General features: G+C 41.9%; 1 protein-coding gene across 2 annotated transcripts in view; it reads left to right on the top strand.

Annotated features, from left to right (window-relative positions):
• The window catches only part of LOC126335402 (leukocyte elastase inhibitor-like), a 118,994-nt gene that overhangs the window by 3,680 nt on the left and 90,824 nt on the right, over positions 1-24,490 (top strand). The window contains exon 1 of one of the 2 annotated variants that reach the window (XM_049998653.1): positions 5,867-5,965. The exons of the other annotated variant lie outside the window; for it this stretch is intronic. Coding sequence (XP_049854610.1) covers positions 5,903-5,965 — 63 coding nt within the window. The 5' untranslated portion in view covers positions 5,867-5,902. Of the gene's footprint in view, positions 1-5,866; positions 5,966-24,490 lie in introns of those variants that run through there. 2 annotated transcript variants of the gene reach the window in all.

Raw genomic sequence — 24,490 nt, 5'->3', positions numbered from 1 at the left:
GTTATTTGTATGCCTGATCAGAAAAAGCATGTTCTGTGGGTTTCAAAGAAGGGACAGATATCAATGCAAGACAAGTGGCCCTGGCATGAGGCTTACCTCCAAGTTTATCAGGGAGGACACTTCTCAAGCAACTCATGTATCCATACCATCTTCAATGTATGCATGACCTTATGTTTGATGATCACCCACCACAGGCGAGCTTTAGTCAATGATTTATTGCACAAACTGCCAACCCATTATCTGTCTCTTCAGTTTTGTTTACTGAGACAACATCAGGAAGAGATGAAATACCATATGTTCCCAAGCAACATATATGGGCCACTCACAATCACAATCCTCATCAACATTAGTTTAAGATTAACATGTGGGTGGGAGTTGTAGATGACTGTCTGGTATGGTCATACATCCTCCTAGCATGCCTTACAGGTATTCAGTCTCAGTGTTTAAGATGCACTTGTTGGTATCTGTCATGACAGCTGTATAAATACAGGAGGAGTAGTTCCATGGCCTGCATGTTCCCCAATCTCAGTCCTTTGCATAGTAATCTCTGGGGACACGTTGAACAATTGGTCTATGCAGCAGACCACCCAGATGCAGAAACTCTTCATTGATGTGTCATGGACACTTGAGAAACCAGTTGAAACCATCAGGGAGTATCTGAAAAGATGCGACAGTCCATTATTTTCAGAAAGCACGTGTGTTTCAAAGCAGGAGGATAACATTTTGAGCATTTATTATGAATTTATGTGTTGATGAGCTCCAATCACCTAAACTGAAAACTTTCATTAATAACTTGAAGGTTTTTTTTCTTTTCCCCCTGGAAGGAACCCACCCCAAAGTTTGTAAAAGTACTTTTGAATTACCCTGTATAATCAACTACTAAAAGATATCAGAGACACAAAGGAACTGCTAATTTAAAATATGTCTTAAAGTACTAATGAGACCATGCGATAAAAATTATTACAAATAAATAATCAGGTTGGCCAAGTTTATAGGTTCAATCAAAAACCAAGGTGTACTATCAAAGCAGTGTTGTGATTTGTTCCTGTTGTGTGAATCAGTTTGCTGTTCCTGTAATATTGAATTTGTTATGTATATTCTGTTACACATTAGTCTCATCTTATTTACTTCAGCTATAAACAATACATATATGTGTGTAAATTGACATGACTACAAAGAAACTTGTCTGCAGATGAATGAATAATTAATAAATAATTTGTCATTGTCTCTATCCAGGAGTACACCAGAAAGCAAGCACAATATGTGGAGATTAAAATACTCTCAGCCATAGACATTGTGGTGTTCTGTAGAATACACATATACAGCTAGATGTAGACCTATGTCTGCAGTGCACTATCTTTTCACTGTTAATAGTTGGAGGAGGTGTTGGTGATAATGATAAGAACAATAATAACTTTATTCATCATCAGATGATACAAGGACCATTCTTCTGAATTCATCAGTTCATAACAAGAGAACATACATATGTACAGTAAAAAAGAAAAGAAAATAGAACAGGTTTACATGTAGTTTGCTTACACATTAGACTTGATGTGAAAGTAGAGACTATTTCACCTTAGCAGCTAAGATTTATTTTAGGTTAGTTATTTTAGCAATGTCTGAAAACAAAAACTGGATGATTAAATGTTATCATTAATGAATTGCCTTTATTCTGTGCAACACAAAGTTACTCGTCTAGTGAGTAGTGTTTGTTGGCAGCAAATATTCTTTTTAGGCTGACTTGCAATTACGTATTAGGGAATGATGTTACTGAACTTGGTTATGTATTGGCAAGCCTCAGTCCCGTGCACAGTGAGTTTCTTTGATAAACTGCACTTCTATGGCTTAAGAGATGAAACTCATCTTTGTTTCTGGTGTTGTGTTTGTGCAGATCTGAGTTTACATTTTGTTAATGTCTTTGGCCTGACTTGGTATTGTGGATGTGCAGATCAGAGTTTACATTCTGTTTAAGTGTTTGGACCAAAAAGATTGATTTAACAATATACATATCTATAGGAGTTAATAACCCAGCTTTATGGAATATGTCATAGATTGAGTGTCTTTGTTTTGCACCACAAATTATTCTTATAGCCTTCGTCACTAACTTTAAAAGTTTATGAAGGTTTGCTTGAGTTGTGGTATCCCATACTTTTGTCATGTAGTTCCCATAGGATGACATCAACACACGATAAGCAATACATAGTACATGGGTGTCATTGCAGTATTCGCTAAGCATATTTATTGCAAATATATTTCTAGTAAGTCTGCTTACTAGAGGGCAAACGTACACATCCTATTACATATATTGTGTATTATTATTATTCCTAGGAACTTTACATAGTTTTCCTTGATGGTAGTAGCAGTTCCAGTACACAATGGAAATTCACAATAAGTCTGCCTTAAAGGGTTTAAATCCATTGCTGCTGTTATCTTCTGCTGACACTAAGATGAATTTCATTGAAGAACTGAATTATTTCATTTTTAATTCAGTTGAACAATATTTCTAATTTGTCATAATCTTTATGTTTGCACACAATAGATGTATCATTAGCATAGAGAATTATCTTTGAATTTGAGGAGTAGTATTTTATGTCATTTACACTAGTCGAGAAAAGACGGGGTCCTAGCACCGAGCCCTGCAGTATCCCATATTTCATTTCGGTAATGTTAGATCTGTGTGTTCCACTCACTGTTCTCAGTAGCACAAGGTGCTTCCTCTTAGATAAAATTTTATTAGATAAGGTACAGTGCCTCTAATGCCTGTGTTCCAAAACTTCTCTGTGAGTATTATTATATTGACACAGTGAAATGCCATTTCAAGATCAAGGAATGTGCTTTAATGTATTCCTTTTTTACAATAGCAGTTATTTAGGTTACCACAATTGATTTGTTTTTCATGAAAGCATTCTGATTTTCAAAGATGAGATTATTTTTATTTCAGAATGTGACAATTTCTATTCTGTATTAGTTCTTCTATGATATGTGTGAAAGAGGCAAGATGAAGATTGGTCAATAGCTTACTGCTTTCAGTCTACCTCCTTTCTTGAAAACTAGGGTACCTGGGCTATTTGCAACAGGTCAGGAAAACTTATTGATATTAAAATGTTTGTAACGGCAGTGGAAGGGGGTCCAGATATGTTATCAACGCAGGAGTTTAAGATGTTCAAAACCCACTGGCAGCTGCCATGTAAGAGGACAAGTGCACTTGAACACCAAAACTTTTGATATCTTGCAGATTTATTGGTTATTATTCTTTGAATGCTGTCAGACACAACATAGATCCTGCAATCTGAAAGATATGGCATTTAAATCTACCGTGCTACTGTTCATCGAGACTCTGTGAAACTTGGCAACAGGGTCATGAGCACACCTTCAGTTGTGCATGTTTTAAGGCACTTTTGCACATGCGCAACTTGTGTGATGTAACTGCCTAATGGGCCAAATACAAACAGCATTAATAAATAATGTGCACAATTCCTGATGTGCACAGCTAGCCCTTGCCTTTCAATTAGAAGTTCAGGAGGGTAATACGGGACGCCATGCTGGATCTCAGCAGCCTCGTATCACTAGCAGTCGAGATGAAAGGCATCTTATCCGCATGGCTGTAACATATCGCGCAGCCATGTCTCGATCCCTGAGTTAACAGATGGGGCATTTGCAAGACAACAACCATCTGCACCAACAGTTCGACGACGTTTGCAGTAGCATGGACTGTCAGGTTGGAGACCACGGCTGTGGTTACCCTTGACGCTGCATCACAGACAGGAGTGCCTGGGATGGTGTACTCAACGACGAAATTGGGTGCACAAATGGCAAAACGTCATTTTTTTGGATGAATCCAGATTCTGTTTACAGCATCATGACGGTCGCATTCGTGTTTGGCGACATTGCAGTGAAGGCACATTGGAAGCGTGTATTCGTCATCGCCATCTGGCGTATCACCCGGCGTGATGGTATGGGGTGCCAGTGATTACACATCTCGGTCACCTCTTGTTCACAATGACGGCACTTTGAACAGTGGACGTTACATTTCAGATGTGTTACGACCCTTGGCTCTACCCTTCATCCGATCCCTGCGAAACCCTACATTTAAGCACTGATAATGCACGACCGCATGTTGCAGGTCCTGTATGGGCCTTTCTGGATACAGAAAATGTTCGTCTGCTTCCCTGGCGAGCACCTTCTCCAGATCCCTTACCAACTGAAAACGTCAGGTCAGTGGTGGCCGAGCAACTGGCTCGTCACAATACACCAGTCACTACTCTTGATGAACTGTGGTATCGTGTTGAAGCTGCAGTTGCAGCTGTACCTGTACATGCCATCCAAGCTCTGTTTGACTCAATGTCCAGGCGTGTCAAGGCCGTTATTACGGCCAGAGTTGGTTGTTCTGGGTACTGATTTCTCAGAATCTATGCACCCAAATTGCGTGAAAATGTAATCACATGTCACTTCTAGTATAATATATTTTTGGCCAATGAACACCTGTTTATCATTTGAATTTCTTCTTGGTGTAGCAATTTTAATGGCCAGTAGTGTATTACGCTTATATTCACAGCTCAGTACACCTTCTTCGTTTTTTATGCCTGATCTGCATTCAGTTTTTTACGGGCTGCCCACTGGGCGCTCCTGCCACGAAATCTTCGGCGGGGGATGGGTTGCGATTGCGAGTTTTGCATTGTGAGAATCGTAAGGGCCTAAAGCACATCACCGGCGATTGTAAGATAGTATCATTTATTCACGCTTCTGAAATCTGTTGATTTTATGACGGGTCAGATTTATGTGTGCTGTAGGCCCAAATTGTATACAATTACGAAAATGCACGAAAAGCTGTATCACCGGTTTTCTGATATTCACTTAAATGTGGGATCGTCGACGGTATGTTTTAGGCCCTTGTGGATCTCGGCGCTTTATTTGGATTCTGGTCAAACGACCATGTTGGTAGACATTACTACTTGAGTTTGATCGTTTCCACTTTTGTGTTTGAAGTCGGTTGTTTACTATGCGCGAATCGGCTACCGTGTGCAGTGTAAACGTGCACTGTGTTGAATCTACTTTAGATGCTAACTGAAAAGTAAAATGTGAACACGGGCCATGAGCCGTTCCTGGGTAGCTCCGTCGGTAGATCAGTTGCCCGCGAAAAGCAAGGTCCCGTGTTCGAGTCTCGGTTCGGCACACAGCTGTATTCTGCCAGGAAGTTTCATATCAACGCACACTTCGCTGCAGGGTGAAAATCTCATTCTGGGAACAGCAAAACGAATTACTAGAAGAAGTTAGGCGCAAAGGAACTAGAGCCTCCGAGAACAGAGCCTTTGATTGAGAGAGTAACGAAATCAAATAAGTATGAACATTAACAAGGAAGTGTCCAGATAGCACATGTTGTTATATGGGTGCAGAGTAAGAATAGGGATTTCAGCCCGGAAGACCTAGACTGCACTTTATTACGTACAAAATACCAAAATTTCCAAAGCAATTCTTTCTTTTGTCAGATAAGTTATGCGTCTTATTATTATTATCAGTGTTGTTGTTATTATCATTTGTAGTAGCTGTATAAACTTGTTGATAAGCATAACTATTATACAGCAGACGCTAGTATTTTCACATCCTCAAAATCTTCTGAATCTAAAAATTTGTTAACATGCAGAATTTATACTCGCGACCCGCGACTGTCAAATTTATGTTATGATAATGACGACCAACGGTTCGGTTTTAGGGCGATAAACTACGCGGTCATCAGTGCCCTTCGTAGTATGTATCAAAAACTGTTAAAAAATAAACCAAAAGCCAAAACCGCATTTCGCGATGGGGAGCCGTCGGGATGATTTCACTGCGCCAGCACCTGTCGTGACTCAATACTACAGGAATTGCAAGCGTGGGGGCAACAGGTTTCCGACGCGGCCAGCAGATGGCATGCTCGGCGATAACTGGCTTCAGTTGTCAAAATACTTCGCGGCCGGCACAGTATCACGTGAGTACTGTAGGAGATTAATCGTTTACGGAATTATGGGTCATTCTCCGATGTTCACAACGATAATGGGAGAGGCATTACAATACGTCATTGTCTCAATGATAGTGTCTTCTCCATTTCTAGCAGCAACCCAACACGTCAGACATTCGTAGCTTAAAAGTATGAGAAAGAAGTGACTAAGTGTCATTCTCGGCGCCGTTACTTTGAGCAACTTGCACTTCTGAATCATTTCATAGGATTTTGCATACTGGTCATTTGAAAATTTTAATATGCTTATCTACGCTTCCCGGATGTGGTGATCTGGCCATACTTCATTACTGTTTGACAAAGCTATTGGTGGTTTTGGAGATCAGATTTCTGAAATTTCCGAGAGTTATTTGCAAAATTAAATTCATTCTGCACCGTTTGCCTTAATTTCACTATCGTTAAAAAGCTACTAAGGAAAATAGTTGTGAGATCACCTGAACAACGCGACTAAAGTCGAGCAGTTTCCACCGCGTATTATTTAACACGACTTTAAAACTTAGTGCAATCCTCTTTTTTCGATGCTTTGATATCTAACCATAAGTGAAAGTGTACCGCCAGTGCAAGATGGGAGTAGTCAGATGGATAGGAAGGCTGGAAGGAAGGCTAAACATACCGTTGACGTAGAGCTCAGTAGGGACGAGGTGCTAGAGCTCTGTTGGGGAAAAATAATTTATTATTTTTTGGTGTACATACAACGCAGTCAGAACCGCATTATACTAGCCGTACATACTGAGCACACAGTAGCTTGTAACACATCATAACAGACCATCGAACTATCGCCCTACGAATATCATTCTTTATAATTATTGAGGAATGAACACCAAACGTATCACTGTTAAGAGTTACAAATGCTGCGACACTGTACATTTAGGCTACAATCTTTTAAAAAGTGTGTTTATTTTATAATCTGGCGCATTTGCTGGTGCGAGGATACTAATACCCGTAATGCACGTAATGAGAAACCGGTGCTTCAGTTTGCTTAGTTTCTTACACGACGTAACTTGATCGCCATGCCATCGCACACATACATAAAATATAATACAGTTTAAATCACTTTCTGATGATCAGCGGCACAAACAGAGTAGTATCTAATGCTTACTTTTTGGAGGTCATGGCAAGTTCCTGTGTTGGAAACACCCTTAAAACTGCCGTATGGTAGGATACGGTCTGCAAAGTGTCTGTCTATCCGTCACGTGGTAAGGGCCTGCACCGTCCTGGACATTTTATCTGGGGAAAATTAACCTTAAGCAGTTTTTAACTGAAAATAATACTACTGTTTAATATGTGTGTATGATAGTACCGCAATTCAAATAAGAGACAGCTGACATGGATTTGTGTTTATTTCTGAAAGAACAAAGAATGTTTTGGATTTAACGTCTCCCCTATGATGCCATTAGAACGGAGTATTTTTTCGAATTGAGAAGGAAATCGATCGTGTCCTTTCCAGCAGGACTATCCATCCCGCTATTTTCTTTATACCATTTAAGAAATGTGCGCCACCTCGCCCAGTAAGAACATTTTAAGGTTTAATTGCTTGTAATTCTACTACATTAAACCACATTTTCGACATTATAAATCAGTACAAACGGTTTTTTACATGGTCTGTCTTCCACTTTAATCTACAGTGAATTATTACATTTTTGCTCTATAGTGTTGTCGACACGTTGTTGCATTTCATGTTAACAAATCTCCCCTAGAGATAATTTGTCGCTACACCTCCGCACCAAACTACGCAGATAGCTAAACGAAACAGTCCAGTTGGGCAGCCAGAATTCGTTTAAACTGAGATCAGTGATCATCTTTCTCACTTTTTGATGTATGCAGTTTTGAAATCACGTGTATGATTGCTCAGTTTTTTCGGCCCGTCAGTGAATTTTAATCACATCTGGCCACTGAAAATGCACAGTAGTGAATATGTTGTTTGACGTTCGACTTTTGGGAGGCAGATGAATCTTGCACGAACTGAGCAGCTGAGAAAAAGGAACTTCGAATTAAGGACGTGCTCCCGATAAGTAGGGGCTGCTATATAGCACTGCAAAACTTGTTTCAAAAGAGAAAAGATAATTGGTCCAAAGATGCTCATGTAATTCAGTTAATTTCTGGAAACGATGCCTTCCAGATTTTAAATACTACTTCAACACAAATTTATCTGTCAGGAACTGACGCCAAATATGAAAACTTCTCCGCTGTTACCGTGAGCAGAGCATTAATCTGTTGATTGCATGGCCCCTATACAGAGTCTAACGCAGTAGTACAGTATTTTCTTTAATTTAGCGAGTGCTAACTTGAGTCGCAGTAGTAGAAAATCGAACGTAGACCTATTGAGGGCGCACCAGCGATCGATACAAGGTGATCGGACGTGCACGCTGGCGCGTCGAATCAGCTCACGAAGAACACTCGTTCCAGTCTCGGAAGCGAATGTCTGACATGGGCATACCGACAGTTCTGCGGCGCGGGTTATTTTCTGGAATCGTCTAGTCGAAGTTGCGGATGTCATACGGTGTCCCAGCGCCATCGGCGGAATGGGGCGCTTTGTTTATAAATACCCCTGTTTGTGATTTGCGAGGTTACATTCTCATTTCTTGTCACAAGCCGTCAAATAATAGTAGAACGATCTAGTCAGTGGATAGTGTCATGGAGAGAGGTGGCCATTTATTATACGTGTATATCGTAAGCATATAGACGGGCTATAAAATTCCTCTTGTAGACTTTTGAATTGTAACCCATAAACCGGAAAAGTACCGTTTCTGGGCTACAACTATTGGTAAAGATGTTGGCACATCAGACTGTACAACAAATTTGATTTCGTACACATTAATCGATGTTTCAGATATGACTGAGATACATGCACATGAATACTCAGGTTTAAATGTTTTCTTGCTTTCATCAACATGTTGATTCTTGCAGCTGATTTCTGTATCTGTATCGATATTCTGGAAGCCGCTGTGACGTGCAGCGTATAGCCCGGCCAATAAAGACCAAAAAGATCGTTTGGAAGAAACACTCGTCGTAAATTTTTGTACAGTGGTAGGATGGGGTACCATGAACAACAAACCAAAGATGTGGTGGGGTGTCAGCGTAGGGGCGGGAGGGGCAGGGAGTGTTTAAACTCGATTTTGTTTTTCTTGAATAACTTGAAAACCGCTAATCGGGCAAAAATGTGTTCCAGTACAAAATTAAACTATATTGAATATCCTGCAAAAAGATCATATTCATTTTTTCTCTAGGACTAATAATTTCCACATTCCAGATGATGGAAAAGTCGCAAATTATTAAAAATAATGTTATAAAATTAATGTTTATTGTTAAACTAGCCTTTTCCCCATGGCTTTGCCCACATATACATTTGATGTACATGTTGAACACACCTCCTCCTTCTCTCTCTCTCTCTCTCTCTCTCTCTCTCTCTCTCTCTCTCTCTCTCTCTCTCTCTCTCTCTCTCTCTCTCCCCCCCCCCCCCTCTTTCGTCTCTTCATGTCTTCCTCTCCCTCTCTCTCTGTCCGTTTCCTTCACCATCTCTCTCTGACCTTATCTTCCTCCATCTCCCTCTGACGATATCCTCCACCCCTCTCTTTCCATCCTCACCTCCAACTATTCCTTTTTCCACCTGACCACCACCCCTCTGCATCTTCCACCTGCCTCACACATCTCCCTCCTCTCCTCTCTCTGTGCATTTTCTCCTCTCCCTCGCTCAGTCCACCGACTCCTCTATCTCCATGTGTAGCTCCTGCGATACAGTTCAAGAAAACAGGCCAACACTGCTACCACAACACGCCTGTCATGCAGGGCAGGCTACTATCAGGGGCCTGAAAAGCATTTATTTACCGCTGATGTACAGGTCGCCATGCAAAAATCAAGGTCGAGAAAGTAGGCCGATGCTACACCAACACAACACATCTGACATGCAGGTCTGCCTACATGTTGGGGCCTGGAAGACTGTTTCTCTTTCCAGACATGTAGGCTGCCCTGCAGCACAGTTTGATTTGCAAGGTCGTTTCCCCTCACAACATGCATGGCAGCCTATATGCCAGGGCTGGAAAAATCACTTTTTGCCCACATCTCCACTCCTATTGGAGCTAGGCAGATATAGACACCACACTGGTGACACTTATGTGGCCTGCTGTTTCTGTGTCAAATTTGGTAGAACTTGATATGTCAAATTTGGTTGTACTTAATACAGAGATTTGGGAGGAGGTCCTGGAGACACACAAATACACACTGCTTTATGTGTAGGGATGTATCTTGCAATAGCTCAAAATGGTTCTGAGCATTATGGGACTTAACTGCTGAGGTCATCAGTCCCCTAGAACTTAGAACTACTTAAACCTAACTAACCTAAGGACATCACACACATCCATGCCCGAGGCAGAATTCGAACCTGCGACTGTAGTGGTCGTGTGGTTCCAGACTGTAGCGCCTAGAACCGCTCGGCCACTCAGGCTGGCTCTTGCAATAGTCATCAGGTGCATATTCTCTAATGTTTCAGCAGATATCTGCAATTTCGTTTTTGCAGTGTATAGTTGGAGTCGACCCAAACGAATAGTGCTTGTCATGTCTTTCGTGCAATGGCCAGTGTCGGAGGAAAGTGTGCCTTTTCTAGAGAGTGGTCCCAGATTAGTTTAGTGTGATATTCGTTATGAGCAGGGAAGGAAAAACACAGAGTAAATAGCAATGCAGCAGCAACTCAGTGGCACTGCATGCTTGGTGGTAGCAGTCAGTGCAGACCAGTGAGCTGCTGTCACTGCTGGTTATTCTTAGAGTTTTACTGTCCCAGTTGATATACATCAGTGCAACAATTATCGCACTAGCCTAGTCTGGGACCACTGTATCGATTGGGCATATAAAATCGCGTTTTAAAAACTGTTTCATTTGTAATGCGGAACAAACCGATGCTTTCTATCAACACCTGGCCGTCACATGGAAGAGTATGTGGTGAACACTATTTGTGTGGGCCGACTCCAGCCACACAATGCAAGAACGATTTGCAAGTATCTGCTGAAACACCAGGTATTGTAAAGCCATGGAACAGGGGGGATTCCTAAGGGATCAAACTGCTGAGGTCATCAATCCCTAGACTTACACACTACTTAAACTAGAACAACAACATATATCTCAAGGGAGGACTCGAACCTTCAGTGGGAGAGGCCGTGCAATCCGTGACATGGCGCCTCTAGCAACGCGGCCACCCCCCGTGGATAGTCAGTTGGTGACGAATAAATTAATGACCAGAAAGTTACTTCACTTCTCTCATCATTAATGGTGTTACTGGAAGACTGCATGATTCTTCTATTCGGAAATTGCTGATAGTCGGCTGCACTGAGTATAGCCATGTTTCACTTACTTTTCAAGGTGGGTGTGAACTTGTCTGATGGAGTGGGACTGGTCATGTTCATGTCTAGCACAGTAATCTGCTTTAATGCACTGCTGGATTGACGTCGAAATATCTGAAGTTCTGACCTGGCTGACATACTTCTGTTGCAGAGGGAACTAATTTAAGCCTCTGGGTTTCGTAGGAGAGAAGCAATTGATACCACTCATAATGTGGAAAGTAATCCAGCCATTGATAATGGGGACAATGAAATGGACTTTGTGAAATACATATTGACAGCATGTCACGCACTGGGCCAGTTCTTCGATTTAGTAGACAGTTGGCAGCTCCAGTTGTTTAGCATTTTTGCATATGTATTCCACGTAGTGAAACATACTTTCCAGAAAACACTCTCTGGGAATGTCTGCGCATTGTGTGTCACCAGTGATTCATATGGTGTGCACCTCCTTTCCATTCCGTTGCATCCCCAGAACGTAATTTATCCATTGATACAGCTCTACTGCACTTAGATGCAATATACACGTTTAATATTCGTTCTTAACCAGTGCATTTAACAATTGACATTAATTTTATAATAATTAAAACATATTTTAAAAATCTGCAGCATCCCATACAACGCGGATACTATTAGCCGTAGAGAAAAATGCGTACGACCTTTTTAGTAGGAAATTTAACGTAGTTTAATTTTAGTTTAACTCTGTACTGGGAAACATTCTCGCTAGAAGCCGCGGTGATATATTCAAGAAAAACATAAAGTAATCATTAATCGCTCTCTCACCCTCCGCTCTCATCACACCTTCAGAATTTTTAGTATGTTGTTCATGGCACTCCCACCCATGACTGTACAAAAGTTTTCGACTACACGAATTCTTTTCATGTAATTTTCTTTCACTGACTGGACTAGTGTTTCTTCCCACGCCATTCGCATATGGAGCACACTTAGGATGTTTAAGAGCCTCTGTGCACGCTATTATTAGTCTAATTTTATCTTCGCTGTGCATATGGGAGTGATCCGTAGAGGACTGAAGTGTATTACCACACTCCTTACTTAATACTGAGCCTTAAATTTTCATGGGTTAGTTTGCATCTATCTTCAAGCGTCTACCAGTTCAGGTTTTTCAGAATCTCTGTGACTTTCTCCTGTGAGCCAGACTTACCTGTGACCATATGTGATGTTCTTCTTCGTATATGTTGAATATCTCCCATTAGTCACATTTAGTATGGGTCCCTCATACTTGAGTAAAATTCTTTTATGTGCTACACAAATGTCTTTTAAACGATCAGAGACTGACTATATTTTGCCAATGGTCCACCAATGAAGCCTGCCACGTGCAACTGAGCCAATGTAGTAGTCCGTTTCATATCCCCACAGATAGATGCAGCCTAGTTTTCTGCATGGGCTGACAGATCCCCGTTGATGTAGTCATAGAATAATTCGATTCCGTATATTGTGAAGTGCACAGTTGTACGTTTGAGAATATTTAATACAAGTTGCCAATCTTTGCGCCACTTTGAAATCTGTATGACTGAATATTTATTCAGTTTTTTGCAGACAGTACTTCTTTATAGATGACTGCATCGTCCCTTGAAAATTCTGAGATTAATATTGATATTGCTTGGCAGTTCAGAATGTCATATGAGAAAATCCCGATTTATAGTTCACATCACTGAAGCTTTCGAAATTCAGCTATTTGGCATGTGGGAGATCATTCAGTTCGAAATACCTCATCTCGTTGGAGCTCATAATACGTTCTGAGTTGCTGCAACAGATAGTTGTCAATTACATCGGTCGGTTATTTTGCTGGTCACTTATGCTACCCTTCTTGTAGAAACGTTTTGCTTCTACTTCTTTCCAGCCAAAAGGCAAAAATTTTTAATCAGGATCTACTGTATCTGATGCTTAAAAGAGAGGTTAACTTGCGGGCTTTCAAAGTAAAGAAAAGAAATGATGGTGGTGTGGTAGCTCTGAACTACGTACCATTCGACTCAGAGTTGAATTATTAAAAGTTTTGGCTGGTTTCGTTGTCTAGGGGCTGGGATACGTAGTTGCCGCATTACAAGCCAAATACTGCTTAGTCTACAGTATACAATATGAATATACACATGAATCGAATGGTCGAAGGTTCCTATCACTCGGCAATCGCGAATGTAACGTAGAAATTTATAAATGAAAGATTGCAATTGAATAAAATTTGCAGTTACTAGATTAGCGCCTTTAAATATGAGTACGATAAGAGAAGCACTTTTGAGAATGTAGTATATTTCTGCAAAACACTTATTGGTGTCGATGGTCTAGCAATTAAATAAAATATAAGTTGAATAACAGGGAAACAATAGATTCCTACTGCACGTAATTAGTTATGAACGACAACATAGCTCGCGAGATATTCAGTTCTAAACGCACACTACGTCTTCACTGTAGAAGCCACGGAAATCTCACAAGTCCGAGCCCACGTGCAAAGTGCTCCACTGTCCAAGCCTTTCCTCGACTGTACGTCGCGCCTTCACGTCCAGCGCTTTCCGTGTCCTGAGCGACTGTCCGGTCCGAACTACCTCGTGTCCTCCAGAAAAGATGCTCCTCCCCAACCTCCATACGTAATTGGCTAGAGCGCTCCCTCCATGTTTCCAAGCCAACGTGCACCCACAACACATTGAAACACATCCGAAGTACTGGATTTACATTTAAATAACTTGAAATTATAGAAATATTCCTACGACTGGACCATAAACTCTCTCTAACACACATTATTAGATACATAAACAAATTAAATAAACATTTATCAAAGGAATAGAACAAAAGATAGGCCAGTAGCCTGATGTCTCTGTGCTTTCTATAACACAGTAAATATTTAACCAGTTTCTTCATGAATAGTATATATCGGATATAAACAGAGACATAGATGAATAAATATATTTATAAGTATGCTGCTACCCTTTTTTCGTGTAACTGTGGAGTACTTGAGGCCCTAACGCCATCGATAGTAATCGGCCACTTTGACCTCCAATAACTCATGTACTGTTTAAGCTACATGCCTGTAATTCATACCAATTTAGGTTTACACTAAAGACACGGCGATCGGCAAAATCGGATGAAGCGCGTATGTTTTGGAAATTCATTGCTGGGTGTTACTTGTATAATTTACAGTCAGATACTAAACTTAAAACTAATAAAAATATTGAAAATCTGTTTACACCATCAGGATCGTCGTGCAGATAATAGTAATGTACATGTTTCTTTTTGAGGTATCATGATTCATCTGGCTACTATTAATTTGTAGTGTTGTTGTTGTTGTGGTCTTCAGTCCTGAGACTGGTTTGATGCAGCTCTCCATGCTACTCTATCCTGTGCAAGTTTCTTCATCTTCCAGTACCTACTGCAACCTACATCCTTCTGAATCTGCTTAGTGTAGCCATCTCTTGGTCTCCCTCTACGATTTTTACCCTCCACGCTGCCCTCCAATACTAAATTGGTGATCCCTTGATGCCTCAGAACATGTCCTACCAACCGATCCCTTCTTCTAGTCAAGTTGTGCCACAAACTTCTCTTCTCCACAATCATATTCAATTCTTCCTCATTAGTTATGTGATCTACCCATCTAATCTTCAGCATTGTTCTGTAGCACCACATACTTGATGTTAACAAATTTCTCTTTCTCAGAAACACTTTCCTCTCCATTGCCAGTCTACATTTTATATCTTCTCTACTTCGACCATCATCAGTTATTTTGGTCCCCAAATAGCAAAACTACTTTACTACTTTGTGTCTCATTTCCTAATCTAATTCCCTCAGCATTACCCGACTTAATTCGACTACATTCCATTATCCTCGTTTTGCTTTTGTTGATGTTCATCTTATATCCTTCTTTCAAGACACTATCCATTCCATTCAACTGCTCTTCCAAGTTCTTTGCTGTCTCTGACAGAATTACAATGTCATCGGCGAACCTCAAAGTTTTTATTTCTTCTCCATGGATTTTAATACCTACTTCGAATTTTTCTTTTGTTTCCTTCACTGCTTGCTCAAAATACAGATTGAACAACATCGGGGAGAGACTACAATCCTGTCTCACACCCTTCCCAACCACAGCTTCCCTTTCATGTCACTCTACTCTTACAACTGCCATCTGGTTTCTGTAAAAATTGAAAATAGCCTTTCGCTCCCTGTATTTTACCCCTGCCACCTTTAGAATATGAAAGAGAGTATTCCATTCAACATTGTCAAAAGCTTTTTCTAAGCCTGCAAATGCTAGAAATGTAGGTTTGCCCTTCCTTATTCTAGCTTCTAAGATAAGTTGTAAGGTCAGTATTGCCTCATGTGTTCCAATATTTCTATGGAATCTAAAGTGATATTCCCCGAGTTCAGCATCTACTAGTTTTTCCATTCGTCTGTAAATAATTCACCCTTAGTATTTTGCTGCTTTGACTCATTAAACTGATAGTTCAGTAATTTTCACATCTGTCAACACCTGCTTTCTATGGGATAGGAATTATTATATCCTTCTTGAAGTCTGAGGGTATTTCGCCTGTTTCATAAATCTTGCTCACCAGATGGTAGAGTTTTGTCAGGGTTGGCTCTCCCATGGCCGTCAGTAGTTCTAATGGAATGTTGTCTACTCGGGTCTTTCAGTGCTCTGTCAAACTCTTCCTGCAGTATCATATCCCCCATTTCATCTTCATCTACATCCTCTTCCATTTCCATAATATTGTCCTCAAGTACATCACCCTTGTATAGACCCTCTATATACTCCTTCCACCTTTCTGCTTTCCCTTCTTTGCTTAGAACTGGGTCTCCATCCGAGCTCTTGATGTTCATGCAAGTGGTCCCCTTTTCTCCAAAGGTCTCTTTAATTTTCCTGTAGGCAGTATCTATCTTACCCCTAGTGAGATAAGCCTCTACATCCTTACATTTGTTCTCTTGCCATCCCTGCTTAGTCATTTTGCACTTTCTGTCGATCTCATTTTTGAGATGTTTGTATTCCTTTTTGCCTGCTTCATTTACTGCATTTTTTATATTTTCTCCTTTCATCAATTAAATTCAATACATCTTCTGTTACCCAAGGATTCCTACTAGCCCTCTTCTTTTACCGACTTGATCCTCTGCTTCCCTCAGAGCTACCCATTCTTCTTCTACTGTATTTCTTTCCCCCATTCCTGTCAATTGTTCCCTTATGTTCTCCCTGAACCTCTGTACAACCTCTGGTTTAGTCAGTTTATCCAGGTCCCATCTCCTTAAATTCCCACCTTTTTGCAGTTTCTTCAGTTTTAATCTACAGCTCATAACCAACAGATTGTGGTCAGAGTCCATATCTGCCCCTGGAAATGTCTTACAATTTAAAACCTGGTTCCTAAATCTCTGTCTTACCATTATATAATCTATCTGAAACCGGTCAGTATATCCAGGCTTCTTCCACGTATACAGCCTTCTTTTATGATTCTTGAACCAAGTGTTAGCTATGATTAAGTTGTGCTCTGTGCAAAATTTTACTAGGCGGCTTCCTCTTTCATTTCTTAGCCCCAATCCATATTCATCTACTACGTTTCCTTCTCTCCCTTTTCCTACTACCGAATTCCAGTCACCCATGACTATTAAATTTTCGTCACCCTTCACTATCTGAATAATTTCTTTTATTTCATCATACATTTCTTCAATTTGTTCGTCATCTGCAGAGCTGGTTGGCATATAAACTTGTACTACTGTAGTGGACAAGAGCTTCGTATCTATCTTTGCCACAATAATGCGGCCACTATGTTGTTTGTAGTAGCTTACCCGCATTCCTATTTTCCTATTCATTATTAAACATACTCCTGCATTACCCCTATTTGATTTTGTGTTTATAACCCTGTAGTCACCTGACCAGAAGTCTTGTTCCTGCTGCCACCGAACTTCACTAATTCCCACTAGATCTAACTTTAACCTATCCATTTCCCTTTTTAAAGTTTCTAACCTACCTGCCCTATTAAAGGATCTGACATTCCACGCTCCAATCCGTAGAATGCCAGTTTTCTTTCTCCTGATAGTGACATCCTCTTGAGTAGTCCCCTCCCGGAGATCCGAATGGGGGACTATTTTACCTCCGGAATATTTTACCCAAGAGGACGCAATCATCATTTAACATACAGTAAAACTACATGCCCTCGGGAAAAATTACGGCCGTAGTTTCCCCTTGCTTTCAGCCATTCGCAGTACCAGCACCACAAGGCCGTTTTGGTTAGTGTTACAAGGCCAGATCAGTCAATCATCCAGACTGTTGCCCTTGTCACTACTGAAAAGGCTGCTGCCCTCTTCAGGAACTACGCGTTTGTCTGGCCTCTCAACAGATAGCACTCCATTGTGGTTGCACCTACGGTACGGCTATCTGTATAGCTGAGGCACGCAATCCTCCCCACCAACGGCAAGGTCCATGGTTCATGTATACGAACTGTGAAATGTCTACCATGACGGTTTCACAAAGTCCGCCATCTTTGGCACTCTTGGCATACAAGTCTCTTTCATTGACACAGCGTCACCCTGGAATTCCCAGCCACGTGGCTGGGCCCTGCGCTGGGGCTACCCCTCTCGGCCAGCTAACGTTCACCACTATGTGTTTGCTGCAGTGCCCGGCTGTCGGAGCGGCTCGTGCTGCTACACCAACTTAGAATATTTTCTGGACACCACAATTCTCCCGTTACCTCACAAACGTGACTGAAAAATCTCGACGTTATGTGACAGTTATTGCATGAAATAATGGGGCCATGTTCAGTTTGAGCGATTTCAGTTGTTTCTCAACACCACTGACAATAAATCCATACAACTCACGTTTGCACTGGTGCGAGAGTAAATAGTGGCAGTGTCCCTTGATCCTCCTGGAACTTTGAAAATGGAGTTCAGCATTTCTGCTTTTGCTTTGCTACCCTCATTGTACGTTTCTCTGTTTCTTCCATCAGTATCTGAATGCTACCTTTGTTGCCACTGACCATTTTTACATATCACTAGATGTTCTTCAGTTCTTGTGAATAGTCTTTCAATTAGAGTCTACTACGATACTCTTTGTGGTCTTCATGGCCCTTTTCATGGCCAAACACAGTTTATTCACCATCTGTCTGTCCGTAGTCCTAAGCTTAGTATTACACCCATTGTGCAGTAGTCGTTTCGTTAAAAGTTTCTTTACAGAGGCTGTGTACTGTGGGGTGTTGTTCCCACAACTAACAGCTGCATGTCCATTCTGTACTTGCTCAAATTGCTCATCTATTTTTCTGAACACGAACCTTACTCCCCAACATTTTCCTGTCCAGAAATAAATGTTCTGAGATTATCCTGAGTCGCAACAAAGCTCCGGGAGTAAACATCCCATTAGAACTACTTGACTTGGGAGAACCATTCCTGACAAAACTCTACCATCTGGTGAGCAAGATGTATGAGACAGGCGAAATACCCTTAGACTTTAAGAAGAATATAATAATCCAATCTCAAAGAAAGCAGGTGTTGACAGATGTGAAAATTACCGAACTATCAGTTTAATAAGTCACAGCTGCAGAATACTAACACGAATTATTTACAGAAGAATGGAAAAACTAGTAGAAGCCGACCTCGGGGTAGATCAGTTTGGATTCCGTAGAAACATTGGAACACGTGAGGCAATACTGACCCTACGACTTATCTTAGAAGCTAGATTAAGGAAAGGCAAACTTATGTACCTAGCGTTTGTAGACCTAGAGAAAGTTTTGGTCAATGTTGAATGGAATACTCTCTTTCAAATGCTGAAGGTGGCAGGGGTAAAACACAGGGAGCGAAAAGTTATTTACAATTTGTACAGAAACCAGATGGCAGTTACAAGAGTCGAGGGACATGAAAGGGAAGCAGTGGTTGGGAAGGGAGTGAGACAGGGTTGTAGCCTCTCCCTGATGTTCTTCAATCTGTATTTTGAGCAAGCAGTGAAGGAAACAAAAGAAAAATTCGAAGTAGGTATTAAAATCCATGAAGAAGAAATAAAAACTTTGAGGTTCGCCGATGACATTGTAATTCTGTCAGAGACAGCAAAGGACTTGGAAGAGCAGTTGAATGGAATGGATAGTATCTTGAAAGGAGGATATAAGATGAACATCAACAAGAGCAAAACAGGGATAATGGAATGTAGTCAGATTAATTCGGGTGATGCTGAGGGAATCAGATTAGGAAATGAGATACTTAAAGTAGTAAAGGATTTTTGCTATTTGGGGAGCAAAATAACTGATGATGGTCGAACTAGAGAGGATATCAAATGTAGACTGGCAATGGCAAGGAAAGCGTTTCTGAAGAAGAGAAATTTGTTAACATCGAGTATAGATTTAAGTGTCAGGAAGACATTTCTGAAAGTATTTGTATGGAGTGTAGCCATGTATGGAAGTGAAACATGGACGATAAATAGTTTGGACAAGAAGAGAATAGAAGCTTTCGAAATGTGGTGCTACAGAAAAATGCTGAAGATGAGATGGGTGGATCACATACTAATGAGGAAGTATTGAATAGGATTGGGGAGAAGAGAAGTTTGTGGCACAACTTGACCAGAAGAAGGAATCGGTTGGTAGGACATGTTCTGAGGCATCAAGGGATCACCAGTTTAGTACTGGAGGGCAGCGTGGAGGGTAAAAATCGTAGAGGGAGACCAAGAGATGCCTACACTAAGCAGATTCAGAAGGATGTAGGCGGCAGTGGGTACTGGGAGATGAAGAAGCTTGCACAGGATAGAGCAGCATGGAGAGCTGCATCAAACCAGTTTCAGGACTGAAGACCACACCACCAACAACCACCACCTTGAGATGTGATGTTACTGCATCTTCATGTAGTTTACTGAACATGTGCTTATGAACAGAAACATAGTGATAACCAGTTTAATAGCGTGTTCGCACAACTTTTGAATGCAATAGTGACCCTATGTGGTATGGATTCGATAAGTCCGGAGCTATATGGCATCAGTTCCTGTACTATAACAATCTTCCCTTGTCAAAATCAGTTAGGTCAGCGGATTTCCCCATTTGCAGCCCATATCGCTTCTAGAATGAGTGTCCATTTGTCTCTGTTCCGCATTTACAGGGTGGTCAGAAACAGTCTAAGAAACATGGAAATATGCTGTAGGTGAGTCGTGCGAGAAATTATTGTTAAGAAAAAAAATCTGTATGCTGCTTTATTTCAGAGTTATTTGACGTTGAAGTCAGGCATCAGGTTACAGCGTACACAAATTCAAGCATTTGCACATGCTAAAATGCGGTAATCTGTGGGTTGGTGAGTTACCACTTGTTGAAATACTCTTTATCAATTAAAATATGCCTGTTTAGGAATTGACAATTTAAGTAAAGTTAGCAAAAGCCAAGTTTGTTGGGTTTGAGGAGACCAAACAAAGAACTCGTTTTGCGACGCTGTCTGTGGCAGGCTGCTTGAATCTACATATGATGTCCTGGTGGGCTAACTTCAGTGCTAAGTAACATGGAAACGGCGCAACATATTGATTTTTTTTCTGAACAGTTATTTCGCAACACAATGTCCACTGCAACATCTCTATAAGCTTTTCACACTTTTTCTGACCACCCTGTATACTCTCCTTGGATAGCAAGAATTTTGCAGTGGGCAATGGTCACAATGTTTCGGTTCATCACTGTACATACCTTGCTACTTGTTTTTAGTTGATCATCATTATTGTTACAATACATCATGACCACTGATACTTGTTTCAGGTCAGGTCTGTTTATTGTTTTGGATCTAATATACAGGGTGACCATAAAGTCCCTTTACAACTTCAAAATTTTATTACAACTATACAATTTCCGACTACGCGACATTGCATCAGTCACGCTGGGCAGTTAAGTATGGTTACATGTGTCTCGCATGTCGCACTAGGAACCCTGTGCTATTCGGTGGTGTCAGTATCCCCAGGTTTCACATTAGCAATTGTAAAGCACACGTGCTCTGAAGAGGTGTTTCGCATGTGGGACTAGCGTGAGTGCACATTGGAATTCTGTGACATCAGTATAACACTCAGAGAACTCTGTGTACCCGAAAAATAGAAGCAACTTCCACCTGAGCACTGCAAATAGGGGCAGAATGAAAGTAGTGGCTCGCGCTGACTTGCATCCGGCGGTGGCTCGTGGCGGTGGCAGCGCGCTCTGCGAATACATCTTCGCTCCCATCCTGTCGCATCAGCAACGATGCCTAGGTGAATACTTATTTTGAGAGGAATTTCTCCGATTCAAGTATGAAAGAGATGTCGCCGCCTCATGCTTGTGGGACCTGCGTGTTCTGACTGCTGACGGCTGCTTCACTTCGTGGGGGCTGTGTGTAGCCACCTGTGCGGTCCAAAGGACAGAGGGCGGGCGGCAGGTGGTTTCTACATATGTTGATTGCGTGATTGTTGCGTTATTTTGCTAGCAGGTCTGTAGGCTGTGCTGTGCGTTATTTGGGCAGTTTATGAGTTGATTTCGTGTCTGCACATCAGTGTACTCCATTATTTAGGAGCAGTTTGCAGGTCCGTACTGAAATTATTAGGGTAATTTAGGTGTTGTTTGCATGTGTGCAGAGCGTTATTTAGGATTAGTTTACAGGTCTGTAGGCTGTGCTATGTATTATTTGGACAGTTTGTAAGTACTGAGCATGTCTACACATCAGTGTGCTACATTATTTAGGAGCAGTTTGCAGGTCTGTGTGCTGTGTACTGAAATTATTTTGGTGTAGTAGTTTGCATGTGTGTAGGCTGTGGAATGCATTATTTTCACAGTTTAAATTAGCAACAGTGTCTGTTGCATTATTTACGAGTAGTTTGCAAGTCTGCAGACTGTGTTTTGTGGTGCCAAGAACATAAGGGCGGGTGTTTTCTGTCAATGTGATAAATATTCTATCTCTCAAAATCCATCCCTAAATAAATTGCTCCAAAATAAATAATGTACACTCCTTTCTTATTCCCTCCAGCAGCCAGCACAGGTTGAGTCATTTCCCCCCTCCAGACAGTCATCTTGGGTTATGTCACGGAATGGACAACAGTGTCCTCTGGTGACAGTATTGTGTACTAGGTCCATACCTCGTGGCGACCACACTGTTTCCCGCCATTTACCCCCCCCCCCCCCCTCCAGTGGCTTGTGTTACATCACGGAACGTACGACATTGCTCTCTGGTGGCTGTACTGTGTACTCGGTCCAGAGCTTGTGGTGAGCACACTGTTTCCCGCCAAAATCTGACATCTTGGATAATGGTACTTGTCATCAGCTGATGTCATGGCCACCATCTTGGATTGCGTCACAGAATGGACGACAGCGTCATCTGGTGGTGGTATCGTGTACAAGGTCAGTTGTACTCCTGATCCCATGGTGACCACACTGTTTCCCGCCATTCCCCCCCCCCTAACCGCCATCTTGGATTACGGCATGGATGAGAGCGCCCTCTGGTGGTGGTACTGTGTATTAGGTCAGTTGGAGGCCGGACTTCATCGTGAACGCACAGGATGGGTGTACTGCATCAAATCGCTTAAATAAAGACTGGTTCATGTAAAATAATAAAGACTTACGTCTAGCACAGTCTGAGTCCTCATCCTGCCATTTCCTAGGAGGAGGTGGCGGTAGGGTGACTTAGGTTAGTGGAGGTAGTCCAAGTGCCCTTTCTTTCCCGCCAATTTGTTAGGTTGGTAGAGGTAGCCCAAGTGACCTATTTTCCTGCCAAAAATCAAACTTCCTGCCAAAATCCACCATCTTGAATGACCTCATGGCCGCCATCTTGGATCACATCGCCTTGATGGAACTTATGGGACACCCAGTGGGGTAAAACCACCTGTGGTGGGTGTGACGTCATCATGACGGAACTTTAGGGGCACCCAGTGGGGTGGTACCCTCATTGTCCCAATACCAACGACGCCCTCCAAAAATTCGGGGGTGGGGGAGGGGGGACGCGAAAGTCTGGATCCAGGAGTTCACAGCACATCTGCCGCCAAACTTCCCTCATGTCATAAAAGGTGCTATAAAATTGAAGCAGAAGACTATCAGGCCTAGGGGATTTGTTTTTTGCACCTCACCACAGGGACATGCGCATATCTTCCAGCACAACACCCTCCAAGAATGTGGCGTAGCCTTGCGTCTACTCGAAGGTGGCAGGTCGTGCAGAATGTCCTAAACGTCATTTTCAGGCCATTGACTGACAGGTACAGAATGCAATAATAATCTGTGAGGACACAGGTGACGGCAGTGTGTGTTTCAGCATGTTGACTATCCACTGAAGTAACAGCCGTGATGACTCACCTCTTATGATGTCCCCATTCTGTGATGATGTGATAAGGAGAAGCTCGTTCTTCTGGGGTGGAATCGTGCAGTGACACTCGAACCTGCATGCCATCCAGTCTAGCGGTTGTGATCGTCAGAAGCCGTACCTGTGTCCAGTGGCTGGCCTTTTGGCACTCTGGCGAAGGTTGTTGCGATGCAGTTCTGTCAAGACCATGTAGGAAAACTCAGGCATCGATCGTTGCCAAAGGGCTCTGTCTTGTCCACACATCATGAGTGTGCGGCAAATAGTTGGTTCAGCACCGTGTCCTCCAACGTGTCACAGAAGCATAAGTATGACTTTGTAGCTCTCATTTGTGCCAGGTATCAGTGACAGCTATGTGGCAAGCCTCTTCCTGGCAAACATTGACACTTAGAGCCCAACGTCCTTTACTACAGCTTGTCTGTTGTAGTGGCAGAGTCAGAGCACAGATGAAGGCCTGATGGTCAATGAATGCAGTAGGCCACAACTCGACATCAACAGTCACTGACCGAAGACCTCAAGAAACGGAAATCCTGTCCAAACTGCCGGCCGAGTGGCTTCTGAAGTGTGTATCTTCATTGGTCACTGTGGATTAGTGTCCATGTATCATGCAGAGCGAGGTCCCTGATGATTGCATGAAGAACCGGACATGGGACATGGTGAGGGTTCTGATCCTCAGGGCAGGAGATGATGTTAAAGTCCCCGCCCACCATGAAGTGCTCTGTAGTTTCTTGAAAAAATGGAGCTACCTCAGCAGAGTAATAGAGTGTTCACTCTCGGCTCTTCACAGTACCAGGTTGGCAACACGAATTAACAAGGTGGACTACATCGATGGAGACCACAAAAACTAGCGCTGACGACAATTACTGTATGTCTGTTGGTTCTACACCATCACATTGTAGTATGGCTGTACCACCACCATTGTGGGTAGTTGGGT

This window comes from Schistocerca gregaria, chromosome 2 (assembly GCF_023897955.1).
Source record: "Schistocerca gregaria isolate iqSchGreg1 chromosome 2, iqSchGreg1.2, whole genome shotgun sequence".
Lineage (NCBI taxonomy): Eukaryota > Metazoa > Arthropoda > Insecta > Orthoptera > Acrididae > Schistocerca > Schistocerca gregaria.
Note: the sequence above shows the minus strand (reverse complement) of the source record. Positions and strands in the feature narration are given on the sequence as shown.